General features: G+C 39.4%; 1 protein-coding gene across 2 annotated transcripts in view; it reads right to left on the bottom strand.

Moving 5' to 3' along the window:
- LOC121645593 (CD166 antigen homolog A-like) overlaps positions 1–13,752 on the bottom strand; it is a 42,154-nt gene extending 28,402 nt beyond the window's left edge. Inside the window, exon 1 of one of the 2 annotated variants that reach the window (XM_041994111.1) lies at positions 13,457–13,752. In XM_041994111.1, coding sequence (XP_041850045.1) covers positions 13,457–13,517 — 61 coding nt within the window. In that variant the 5' untranslated portion in view covers positions 13,518–13,752. The remainder of the gene's footprint in view (positions 1–13,456) is intronic. The other variant, XM_041994110.1, reaches the window with a different exon arrangement.
- Between the last annotated feature and the right edge of the window lie 274 nt (positions 13,753–14,026).

The raw sequence follows: 14,026 nt of genomic DNA, 5'->3' as shown, positions 1-14,026 counted from the left end.
CTTGGGGCTCATCAAAGAAGAGCACACTGTCCTGACTCCCCCAGTATCCCCCAACAACTCCCATTAAGGACATACCATTATAGGCAACATTAGGCCATTAACAAAGCAAAGCACCACCACTTCCTTCTTCTTTCTTCTTTCCATTAACCCTTCCTAATGCATCTCTGTGGCTAACATTTTCCCAGTGACTTCATGCTTTTGTTTCCGGAAGGGCATGCATTAGCTCACCTAAGTGTCTGGCTCATGAACAAGCATGCCCTATCAGAGGCTAATGGATCAGCAAGTCTTGACTCAATCACACTAGTGGCGCCTCTCAGGTAAGAATTTAAAGCACACAAGCTCCTCCAGCCATCCAAACTGTTTCCTGAAAAAAGACAAAGCCTGCGGGCAAATCACCAGTTTACGGGGCAAAAAGGTTATCAAACCATTTCTACCCATTAAAAAGATAAAACTGGGGCATTTTCCAGCCTGAACCTTCAGCTGCACAGATAAGAATTATTCTAATTAAACTTATGACATGTGGAAATGATCTTACAACATCTTACTGAGTTATAATTCACACAAAGAACAGCAAAGAGCAAACGGGTCACTAGGATGTTTAAAACTTTTTCAATATGTACACAAAACATGACCTCCAAATTTAACAAAACAATATTTTAAATAATAGAAATTCTGATAACTTCTCACATCTGTAAAGCTAAAGTAAAAGCCAGTGACTCAGTGTTTTCACTTGTTTTCACAACTGTGTTTAAAAGCACTATAAAGACTACACCTGCTTAATTTGCTTATGAGATTTCTGCACATATAGGCTTTGTGTGAAGGATGGCAAGGCTAAGGCCTGTTAACCCTCCATTCCAGTCATTTATTCTTAATTATTCCTAAGTCATTTAAGCATGATAACGTCCTCATGTGCTAAGGAGCCTTCAAACTTTATTAAACTGAAGGATCCTACAAGCATTATTGAATTTGTTCTGCCTGCCTGTGCCTGATGATGGGCTTGCATAGACATGCGTCATTACTGCTTCTGATCACACTGGCTTACAGTTTAACTTTGCTTATCTTGCAGTCACTGGAACATTTTGAAGTGTCTTTTTCTGGGGCCAAAAGTTGAGCTAAAGTTTAATGTTTGATTTGAAAAAGAACCAAAAAAATCTCATGGTCATGGTTTTTGTGTATGGTGGAAAAGAAAGTAGGATGCAACCATATACTGTATATAAAAGATGGACGGAGACTCTGTGACGTCACCCGTAGGTTTCTGAAGAGCAAAAGTGAAGCTCGTTGGGCGGTTCCTACCATCGCTATCTTGGTAGGCGTCAAGCCTGCAGTTGCTCCCAGAAAAAACAAAAATGGGCAAAGCTCTCAGCTAGCGGGGCTGTGAGCGTGGGGGTGGATGATTGACGTCTATCAAACTCCGAGCTGCTTGTAGCTAAGAGCTAACTGAGCCAGCTCGAATCTAACGTGAGCTAAAACTTAGCTTAAAACTGTGTTTGTGCGGCACTCTCCCTTCTTGCCATGGAAATTGGATACCTGTCAGTCAAAAGGACACGCCCCTAATTATGCCAAATTTCAAGATTAAATAGCATCCAAACAGATGAGTTAGAAAAAAATTCACCCCCCTGAGGGAGGGATGAACTGCAGTTTTTTGCACTTCTGCATAGGCTTTTACAGGCGGAGGTTTCTGCTTGGATGCAACCCAAATCCTGAACAATCCTCTGATTTGTAGTCCTACTGTATGCATATTGTTGACTTTTATTTTGTACATTGAACCAGACATGCCGCCAGAGCTTGGAAAACAGGTATCCAATGGTTCATATGTTCCCCTGGTGCTTATTTTGTATGTGAGATGAGGCTCAGATAAGTTCTCATTTTCTCAGATGGCAGGGCTTGCTGTTTGAAAACTCTATTTTTAGTCAGTGTTATTAAAATTACAAACCCTTTATCCTTCAGCAATCACAGGGAATAATCATCAGCCAAATTAGAGCTTTAAAGTGTGGTCACACTGGTGATAAAATAAATGTTTACAGTCTGATAAAGTATATACAGGAGCCACAGAGGTGCAGTGGAAGCTGTTATACTGTGGATGAAACCAGCAGTGGGTAATTCTTTTCACTAATTAATGTTACACCCTTTGAATTATGGAGAAGTTGAACTGATATTGTTGCATCTAAAGAAATTGCCCCTCAAGTTCTCAAAAAATTCCCCTTTTTTTAAGTCAGGTTTAGTCAGATGATTTAACAGGCAGCTTTAAAATATTCCTGACACATTCAAAACAACCTTCTTGACATCAAAGTGCTCCTCGTTTCAGCAGGTGTCTTCATGAAGTGTCACATCAGTCTGGAGGCATCAGTTTTTTGTTTTCTTGTTTTTTTGCATAGGAGCTTGCTCTAGTTGGCTCAGCTGCCCGAAGCAACTAAGCCAACTTGAGCACGAATGACTTCCTCAGTAAGTGTCTGCCGTCTGGATCATAAAGTTAACATAATTTATAATCAGATTTATTACTGGCTATAATGGTCCTGAAGCACTAGAAGGAAAATGGGCTGGCTGGTCCTAGTACAGTTGGTTGATTCATTGATTTTTTTAGATCAACAGAAAATAAACAGATTTTTTGACAAGTGAGTCACTGTTTGTGTTATTTGTCTGACAAAAATGCCCAATAGAAACCTGTAAGGATTTTCTCTCATCCATGTCACTGTAAACTGAAAAAGAAAAGAGTTGTTTTACGAAAAAAAGCAACACAAAGAAATCATCTTGAGCTCTGGAGAATGAGAAACAGTTCACACATTTTTCTGGCATTTTATACACCAAAATATCGATCATTAAGGAAAACATAATAGATTAGTTTGTAATGAAAATAACACTCTTGTCAGCCAGGATTGATCACTTTAAAATGACCTGTAAACTGGTTTCCCACTGATATATCTGTGTATGTTTATTAATATGTTTTCATCAAATCATAATGCAGAAAAAGATGCTTTAAATTTTTAATTTTTTTAGAAATGGCCCCATTACGTTCGTCTAGTAAAGCAACTCCTACACACTCAACAGATGTAGCAGAGTGAACATCACAGCTGAGCAGATGGTGATGTGGAGTCAAGCAGTGCCTTTATGGTACCAAGTACATAATAAAATACATTACCTCACAAATTCATATAGCATTTTTGATTGTCAAAAACTCTGCTTTGGTAATGCCGCCATAATATCTATTAATAATTTGGTTCTACATGGTCCTGCACAGAGACAGGGTTACAAGCTGCTTTTATTAAAAAAAAAACTAAACAAACAAAAAAAAAAAAAACAGGAGTTGCGGACGATTCATTTTGATATTAAAAAAGAAAAAAAGCAGCTGAGACTATATGGAATTTATGCCTGACAGATGAAGTTTTACCGATTACCTTCTCAGTTTTCTCTGTAAAGTGGTTTATCAAAGAGAATATTAAACATTCTTTAAGACACAATTTTTATTTGTCTTATGCCATTGTTAACATATTTGGAGGGATTTAGACCATTGACAAGATAAAACAGCCCACAACACTACTCTTTTCCCCATCATTTTCTGACTGAAATAAACATGCATACATATTGGTAATGACAATATGTATTAGTTACAACTACGTAAACAGAAAGGCTCCATAGGATGGTTGGGATGGACAACACCCACTAAACCATCAGAACAAAAACTCTTTCCACCTGCTAGAGTCAATTCAATATATATATATATATATATATATATATATATATATATATATATATATTTATGTATTTATTTATTTTTTAATTTTGAGATATTAGCCCAGATGCTCCGGATTAAACTATTTACACAACATCACCCTGCTTTTGTTCAAGCACTCGCCTGTCTGTCTGAACCACAAAAGCTCTCTGTGTTGTAAACGCAGCCCCACCCAGTCAGTCCCTGCCCCCACACTTGCCATAGCAGAGAATCCTTTGAACATTTGTACCTTATTGGTCTTTAGGGAGCAGTCGTGTTTACTTTTATGTTATCTGTATGGCACTATTACAGTGTCATGTGATTTCCGAAGATACCAATCAAACCTGCTGCCACAACACACTGGTTGAGGGTAAATTGATCCTTGCAACAAAACCACACGTGGCCCTGACCAGGGCAGTGTAAAGCAGAGAGTACATGGGTAAACAAGATTGCATTCACTAATCAGCCTTTGAGTCTTTTATTAGACACAGTCTAATTCTTGCACTAATTTTCTCAATTAAAGTCAGATAATTTATGGAAATATGTGCTATGGCTTTATTTAACACAGAAGCTACTTTTCTGTGTCAATGTCTGCCTTGTTAAGCAAGAAGAACCATTTGCAGGTAGATATTCTCCTTTGTTCCGCAGATGAGGCACTCCTTTCGTCCATAGTAATTGTCGAAGCGAGGCTGATACTCTCACATTAGTTGGGCAAAAAGTGGTGTGTATGCTGTTGCGCACTCATAATGACAGAGCTGACCTTCTAACCCTTCCCAGTGAAACAGAGCAGGCAGCGTTCTCCATTCCAATAAGCCTGGTTGGTATTAGGAGAGCATGACGGTTTCAATTTGTGTCCTGCTCCAGCTTTTTGCTCGAGGGGGGTCCTAAAGCCTTTGCTGGCTAAACAGAGCAAAAAGTGGTGGGAGGAATACATGGAATGCAGATAATACATACAAAGGATTATGTACCTGCTTGCACATCAAATCTGTGTGGCTTCACATTTAATACCCATGGACCAACGTCTGCTTTGATGAAGTACTGTGAAAGGCCTGAGCTTAACATGAACTCTTACACTACTGGGTCTTCCTTCAGCTTCAAGACTTTCAGATTTACATTGCAGCATTACTGTTAGCACGAACTGGACCGAAGGTTTTACTAGAGGGAACACCAAAAGCGTTCACAATAGTTTTTCTTCACAATGAGCTTCTATATTCTACAAAGGGAACTGTTCTTTTACATGCTGTAAAATAATTTACATATAAAAAGTATTTCTTTTTTCATGACAAGATCACTGATAGTGTTTCTTTTGTTTTTTTCCAAAGCACAAAACAGATAGACGTATCACAACAAATCCAATCTTGCTCTTTTGTTTATGTGTTCCTTTTGCTTCTGCAAAATGAGATAACCACTCTCAGTTTATGTAATTTAGCATATGTCACGATGACTCCAGGTACACAGGACATTTAATAATTTCATTAGCAGTGGCTATTACATTTTCTTCTTCCATCATGACATGAAGAAAATCTATGCATCAAGGTAAGTGCTTTTAACCATCCACCCTGCTATTGCATTTTTTCCTGTACAGTGCATCCCAAACATGAGCGGAAAAAGCCCTGCAGATATGTCTGATAGTGAGATTTTCTAGCAGCAGTAAAGATTCATTCCCTTCTCAAAAAAAAAAGAAAAAAAAGACAATAAGTAAAAATGTACCAGCACTTCTTTTCAGCCCCTGAAAGAGGTTCAAAAATACCTGCAATGTGCCTTGAAGAGCTCAAAGGTGAAAGCTTCCATGGGAATTTTCTGCACAGGCTTTCCCGCTTCAAGCAAACTGAGTCAACACACTGTTTACAAAGCTCAGAACAGACTGAGAAAAGTCTTAAAAAAAAAAAGCAAAGCCTAGATTTTCTGAAATAATGAACTGATTGTCACCAAAGATGTGGTCCTCTAATGAAAACAACGCAAAATTTGTAAAAGCAAACTGTCAATGTTGTTTTCCTTTTGTATCAACAATTGTTTACCAATTGCATTGTATAAAAACTTGGAAACTTGGAAAAGCAAAACAACAAGACTTCTCGGTGTTTCTTCACCATTACAGACCATATATGTATCTTACAAAGGGGTTGAATATTGGAATAATATCATTTAGCTAACAAGTGTCATAATGTTGAAAGGTTAAAGAAATGTTTGAAAGACCATTTACTTGCTGATTTATAATATTTTATATGTATGTCTTTATTCTAACATTGCGTTTTTTTCTACAATTTTGGATGTTTAGTTTTATGTTGCCAACTAAGCATATTTCTTTAAAGATGCAATTTATCTGTTTACCTCATTGTTTTATTTGGAGGTTTGTTATAAGTCTATTTGGGCTTTTTTTTGCCTCTCCCTGCACTGTATCATCTGTCTTTCATGTCTTTTATATCTATTGTATATTTTAAATCTGCAAAATTAAATTAAAATAATAATGAAAATTTTTTTCACTATTTTTTGATGAGTTACTTGAAGGCCAAGTCTTGACAACTTTGGGGACACCTTCCCTTTCCACACACTGGAAAATCATCAGTTTGCCTGATGCAAATATTCGTGATATTAATGATATATTTGTTATGGTATGTTAAAGCAGCAAAGAATGGAAGCACAAGCTTTCAAATGCAACAAAACACAAAATAACATTAAAAAATAAGTTCTTGCAGGCTGCCACTGTCTTGAGCTGTTGTTAATATAATATAAATGCAAACTGGCACATGTAATGGCTTGAGATATGAAAACACATTAACTACCAAACATTTCAATAAAAAATTTATTCATTCAAGCATAATATGTGAAGAAAAGCTGCCCTGGGCAGAAAGGGAACAAAGTCAGTGACTTATTTGAAACCCATTGGGTAATATTTTCCTCTGAACAAACACGCCTGTAAGAACAAATTGTGACTGTGATGTTGTCTTGGTTTGGAGAGCCCGTTTGTATTGGCTCTGTTTATATAAACAAAATGAGCGTGTTCGGGCACGCTCATTTTGTTGCCCCACAATGAGACAGGTAATCCTGAGATTTCCCTGCTAAAAGTGTAGAAAATGTAAGCTGCTTCCCGCTGCAAATCTCACTATTTTGTGGAGTTTTCACTGTTGGTTTTTTTGCCCATTTAACCCTGAAACCAAGTCACTATTATAATAGAGGAGGAAATTATGTCCCATCACTTTTGCATTTTCTACTTGTCCAAGGGAAAAAATTTTGAGTTATTATTAAAAATTAAACCCTTAAAAGTTCATTTGACAACATCTTTGATCTCCAGACTAGTTAGGCATAGCAATAACAAAAGTTTTATCCCACAGGGACAAAGATAAGAAGCTGCTTGTGAGTAATTAGAAAAACTTTCTTACTGTTTTGTTATGTGCAGTCCAGATGCACTAAAAATACAGTAATAAAAATTATCTACTTATTATTAATGTATTTGTAATAAAAGGAATCAGTTGAAAATTCTGTTTTAAATTGGACCTTTGGGGTGTGTAATGCTTAGAAATTTCCCCCAGGTACAAAACGGCTACTGACCTCGTTAAATTCCCCATTAGAAAAATTAAGTATTGAATCCAATTACCAGACAAGCATCTCTTCACCTCGCTTCTAAGGTCTGGCAGTGGTGCAGCTGAATACTTAACAGCTGTGCAGAGCATTTTATCAGGAATATCTAACACATCCACAAGTCAGGCAGCAGCCAAAGCGTTGCTTGTGGGGTAACTGTCATGCAAAAAGCCACAGCTTGACTTCTCTGAATAAAAACTGAGGTTGAATGAGAGGAAACATTGCTGCTCCTGCAACTGAAACAGTCTCAAGTCACTATAAGCTGTTGTGAGGATTATTTCCCCATACTTAATCACGTTGTTTCTAAGACGTCTCACATTAGTAAAGACATGCCCCGAGGCCAGAGAGGAAGTCTTAACTTTTCATAGACTGGAATGCAAAAAGGTCCTGCTTTCAGTCGAGACAGGAGATAAGAATTATGACTTATGTAGCCAGCTGGTTCAACATTTTGGCTTTTCTTTGCAGATTATCTCCTTTTAAATGTTTAGAAATAGGCCAACTGTTTTATCCTGTAAAGTGTTTGTTACTTTGCCACAGCCAGAAGGACAGGTTTTTAATTGCAATCAGAGACATACTCTTGCAACCTCCTAGTAAAAAGAGACTCTCCCTGAATGAGAACTCCTGTCTCCAACAAGTTCAACCGTAGCAGTATAATCAGAGATAGCTTCAGGCAATGCAGACTGCTGCTGCAGCCTGCAAAGAAGGAATGGTGGACATCAGCACCACACAATGAACCAGCTTTTAAAATGGCAAGAATGTGAATACTGAGGTCAAATTCTCACACAAAACCGTTCTGTTGGGTCCCAAGGGCGGGACATGATAGAGAGGAGCACAATGTTTCATGAATCAAAAACTGACAAGACACCATCAAACTGAATGGAGCAACTTCTTTCTTTTGCCAAAGAGCCAACAGGGTGATTCAGACATGACTGTAAAGACAAAACTCCTGTCATTGTATTAGTTGCCCAGAGGCTTGAAAATAATGTTTCAACTTTTGCACAAAAGCTGTGTCAACTTGCCTGACTCTGTTGTACCTCAGACATAGTAAAAACAAAAATTAAATTCAATAGAAACCTCCTGTCCTGCAGAGAGACTATCATAAATGGGCAAAAATAATGACTTTATGGGAGCACAGGTACAAAAATAAAAGGTTCAACACTGAGCCCCTTTTTTGGGTCAATAAGAGGACCTGGTACTGCTTGTTGTTACACTCTGCTGTCTGCAGCGGTGCTGCGTTGTCTTGTTTTATCTATAAGATAAATTGTAATGAGAAAAAGGAGTCCATTAAATGTAATTTACAAAAACAAAGGTGGCATTAGCACACATCCTGCAGCTTCCCACATATACATGTGCCAATTTGTAGTATTCTTTGGCTACTTTCAGAGAGCAAATCATTACCATTACAGTTAATGGAGGCCACTCGGAGAATTCATTAAAACAGAGCAATGACTCTAATGGAGAATTTGAACAAAGATCCAGGCCCTGTTAAAACTGGGTGTGGCCACAGGCTTTTCATATGGAGGAGAAGCCCCCTCCCTACCCCACCTCCAGGTTGCACATGTGAAGTGCTGGGACCGGCAGAAGCAGCTACTCTGCTCCCACTCCAAGGGGTGTGTGCTGCTCCATATTAATGACAAAGAGAGGAGCAGGAGCAAGAAGTCGCTATCATACTCTCATTCATTTTAAAAAGAGCCAGCTTCACAATACAGTCGGCGGGAGTCTGCAGGAGGCCAGTGAAAGCTGGGGGATGCACCAATGACAAAAGACAGACACAACCTCACTTTTTTGTCCCTGAAACAAGGGCTGCCCAATTTCAGACTCCCGTTTGTCTTTCACTAAAACCAAGGCTAGCTTCATGCATTTCAATGGGCGTATTCCTGCATAAAGAAAGAAGCACCACTGCATAGCACAGTCATCTCTCTCCTGTTGTTAAGGCTTTCTTTAAAGCTGAAACAATAGAACTCTGGTCCCACCCCTTGGACAACAAATAAACCACTACTTTGCAAGTCAGGGCAACAAACCTGAGTATGAGGAAGAGATTGAGAAAGAAGCCCCAAAAAAAAAGCGAGGCGTTAGGCCTGTGTTGGTAGAATATCAAAAAGCTGAAGTACATCTCACCTCAGTATGTGAGCTGCAAAAAATCATCTATAAAAAAGCCAATAAAGCACTAAATTCTAGTAATCTTTCTCAACCTGACCAGCAAATTACACCAGAAATGGGATGCTTAAGAGGCAATTTTACCTTAGATTATAAAAATTGAATATGCCTCACACTCTGCCTCTTAAAGTGGCGCGAGCCAATCAGCAAAGTGTAATTAAGATTCACTTGCTGCTGTTTTACTGATAATTCTGCAAGTAAAACTGTCACAGGCGAACAAAAGACCCTTTTCTTCATTGAGTCATTGCCTAAGAGTGATTACTTCTGCCACCCAAGTCTTTTCATTTTCTGAAGGCAAAGATACTCATACATCTCCCAGCTTGGGGAGTCCAACAGAGAGGGAATTGCTCTCTGTGACATGCAGGAAACTCAGCATGTTCATGCAGTGCCTCATATTTCTTCAGTGGCATCTTGCAGCAACTAATATAAAGGTGATGTTTAGTTTAAAGATGATATTACAACCAATCTGAAAATACACTCCAGCTGTTTTAGAACATGAACAACTAGTGAATAATGAGACCTAAAGTTATATTTTAGCTTAACGAGAGTGATGGGAACAGGCTGTTCTTTCAACAACTGTACACACAAACAGGGATCATAAAGAGACACCCCTCCTTCTTCACAGCTCCAAAAAACAAACACTTCTCCACCTGTTCAGTGTCCTGCTGGGGGTGGAGAGAAGTGAGTGTCTGCACACACTGTGTAAGGGCTGCAGAAAAGACAAAGACCAAAAGAAATCAGCACTTTTGTCTGCAGAACTATGTTACATCAGAAAAAAATGTTCCCTTATTTTTACCATGCGGACTATGGATTACTTTACCTTTAATTTTAGGTGCTCTGTATAAATGAGCTGTCCCACGGCAGCACACCATATGGCGAGGATGCACGTTATAAGCGTCATTTCTCTGGGGACTGGCTGATGCATCGGCCTGATTTCTTAGAAACTAGTATCCAAAGGTTTCTCTCCCCTCTCAGAAGTAGAGCAGGTTAACGATCAACTCTAATACGAGCTTTAGATGTGCAATAAAACCTGCTCTTTGGTGCCTCATTAAAAAATCTGTTCAATTTCACCATAACCTCAAGTTATTCAGCTGTATTTTTAGTCACTTTTAATTTAAAACTAAAGTTACCATGACCGTTGTTATTCAAGCTTGATCCTCACATCCTGGCCATAAAGCACTGCTGCCAGGGGCGCTGTTAGGAATTCTGCACCCCCTGATGGGACGTGACACTGCGCTCTCAACCCAAATGCTGCTCTAATTTACAGTACGACCTCGCCTGCCTGAACAAGCGTCTCCTGTTTAAGGAGCCTCCCTTTTCTCTTCATCAGCAGCAGCTCTGCCTTCTGCTCACACTTCCACTCATGTCTTATTCTGATCAAGGGCAGAGGAGCACAAGGTGCACAAAAATAAGTTCATTCTTCTTAGTGAACATCTGTCTCCTTCTTATATCTCACTTGCTTTGTACTTCTTGTCTGAGTAATAGCATTTTTCTCACTTTATACTCAATCTTTTTCATCCAGAACATAAGTGTAGTAACTGTGTGATAATAGAAAAAGATTCCACTTCACACTCTTGCTCCACACAAAGGACTAAGAGCCTTTTGAGAGACATTATGAGCTGCTGAATTTGGGTTAAGCATCCAGAAGGATAATAACTTGTGTAGACATCCCATTTGGGAGGATTTTAAGCATTCCTATTTCAATAAGCAAGAGGCACCATGGATTAATAGGTTTGTTTCTTTTGTTAGTTTGAGATGCTGTTAGTCAAAATAAAAATGCGTCATAACCAGAAAAGCTGTACCACTTGTTTTTTTTTATTTTTTAAAGTTCCTCAGTCTTTAATTGATCACTTCTTCCACCTAGCTGGCTTTCTCTTTAAATAATCTGGTCAATACTCAACTGTTTGAAGAGATTAAAGGTTTAAATGATAAGCATAAAATGAAGGAAAGATGCAGGATTTCTATTCAGAGCCATGATTCGCTTGAGCTGCCATACTCTTCATGGCTGGATCTGAATTTTGCACGAAGGAACACAATAAGTCACAAAGAAATCTGATTCAAAGAGAAACAACCACAACCAGTCTTCAATCGAGACGGGACGTGCACAAAGACACAAATGAACACTCAAGCAAAACCATACAGGTAACTCCTGAGTGCTTCTTTGTTTCCCCCTATGAATTAACATCACATCACATCTATGAGAGAGTGGAATCTCAGGTGAAATTTGGTGACCTCCAACACAAGAGATTAGTCCATTAGCAAATGGGAGAGCCCCACTTGCTTGACAAGTAATACCAGCTGTGACACCGAGCGCTAGCCTGTCTGCTGGGGAGGGGCGGCGGAGAGGGTAGGGGGTGGGTAAGGGTGGAGTCAAAGGAGTGAACAAAAAAAAAAAAAAACAACAAAAAAAAATTAACAGATGCATCTTTTTGGACTTTTTGTTCCACAACTAACCGACTAGCTCCGTTTTTCTGCTGTGTGGTTGCAGCCATGTCTCATCTTTCAAAGCCAAATAAATGGGAGCTGCTGTAAATTTAATCTGTTTAAATTAAATGAACACTGGCATGTTTTTTTTCCCTTCTTTTTTACAAGTATTGATGTGGTTTTTATTGTAAATTCAAAACTCTACAACTTCCCTCACTGGATAAATTAAGCACATACTGAGCAAAATGGCAAGAGTTCACCTTTTGCACTCTTCTTCTCACTGTTCTGTAAGCAAACACACATGTTTTGGCCATCACTGAACACTGAACACACAGCCGCACAGATGACCATAAAGTCCACCCTCATTACCAACTCAGACTACTCTCTTGTAGACTTAAGCACATGGCACTGCAGCAGCACAGCAGTGTAAAAGCACCTTAAAAGGGCTTTTCGTTTCCTCTCAAACATGCCACCTGAGCTTGACTGATAGGTGCTACATGGTGTTAATTTACAATAAGAGGCGCCACTGTAGTGTGACGAGGCGAAGAGGAACAGTGTGGGTTCAACCTCCCCACCCCTTTCCTATCTCAGGAAGTGTTCTGAAACTTAAGGCTTTGCTTGTAGTCTGACTGAGTGATGTGAACACATGCCGCTGCTACCTGTTGGTCTGACAAAGTACACAACAAAGAACTTCACAGAAGTGAGATAAGAGCCTTCAAAAATGCAAAGCATTTCAAAACCATGTACAAAAAATATTTGTTCTCCATGTTTTCATCTAGTTTTTTTCTTTTCACAAAACAGCTAGTGTGGGAAATTATCACTGATCAACTATACAAGGTTGAGGAATTAAATTTTAACCAAAGATTGAACATTAATTGCTCAAACTTGGGGCTGGTTCACTTGTGCGACCCTTTTCAGTTGCCAACATCCTGTGTGTAATTACCAGACAGAGTCTGTAAGGAATATATTTCTCGCATGAGCAGCCCATAATCATAATAAATCTTACAGGAAAGGCATCATTCACTTCACCAGTCTGCTTGTTAACAATGACAGAAAACATGACTAAATGACTCATGGTAATGACATCATGGCATGAGCACATGTGAGCATTGAGTAATGACTACCTCACAGTGGCACAATACGCACATAGGCACTTTATATACAATTAAAAAAAACTCACTTTTTAATCATTTGAGCAGTGGTTTTAATCCACAGACAGAATACTGAGCATTTTAATGAGCCGAGAGATTATATATATATTTTTATTATATGAAAGGAAGTAACCACTAGATAAAAGGTGGTTTATAACACCAGCAATTAAATATAGCTTAATATATACAATTTTAGGTTATCATACATATGAAACCATAGCCAAGTTTGTGATATATATATGATTAAAAAACTAACAGAAAACTGTAAGAAAGACCAAAAGAAAAACTTATATCTAAAAACACCGACATTCCTTTCTCTTCCGGAAATGTGGTCGGTTACCCAGACTGAAGTTGTAGAGGCACCTGCAAACAGCAGCATGGACTTTCCCCTTTTCCTACCTGCGGCTACCACCGCTGCTCAGTTACCGAGACAAAAGCTTACCTGGGTGGAGGAGCGCCGTGAAGAGGAACGCGCACACGCAGCTGGCGGACAACAAGTGCATCCTTGCGAGTCTCACAGATCCTCGGTTGAATCTTGCTTGATTCAGAGGGTTGATAAAAAAAAAACAAACAAGAAAACAAAAAACAGACACCAGTTGAGTTGTTTTCTAATAGGTGGATTAATTCGTCTTTGCGTGCCTGGAGCAGTGGAAGCGGTGCAGTTCAGTTTTGGCTCTTCTTCCAACGTGGCATGTGCTCGGCAACCCGCGCCCACATCAGTTCTGTTGGAACAGGTAATTGCAAGGGGCTCACAGACGAGCGCGAGGGCGGAGGATGCTGTCTGCAGCTCCGCCTCCGATACCCCCCACCTCATCCTCCTCCCTCTGGCCGGCCGAGCCATCCTCCGCCACCCCCACCCACACAGAAGTGCACCCCTACCCCACCTCTTCCTTAAAACCCCTCCTCCCCTCACCCCTTAACTCTCATCTCAAACTCCCCATTGCCTCCCTCCTACCCCATTCTCACTCAGCACACACACAAATTCACAAACATAAGGAGAAACCTTGATTCA

The sequence above is a fragment of the Melanotaenia boesemani genome, chromosome 9 (genome assembly GCF_017639745.1).
Source record: "Melanotaenia boesemani isolate fMelBoe1 chromosome 9, fMelBoe1.pri, whole genome shotgun sequence".
In the NCBI taxonomy this organism is placed as follows: domain Eukaryota; kingdom Metazoa; phylum Chordata; class Actinopteri; order Atheriniformes; family Melanotaeniidae; genus Melanotaenia; species Melanotaenia boesemani.
Note: the sequence above shows the minus strand (reverse complement) of the source record. Positions and strands in the feature narration are given on the sequence as shown.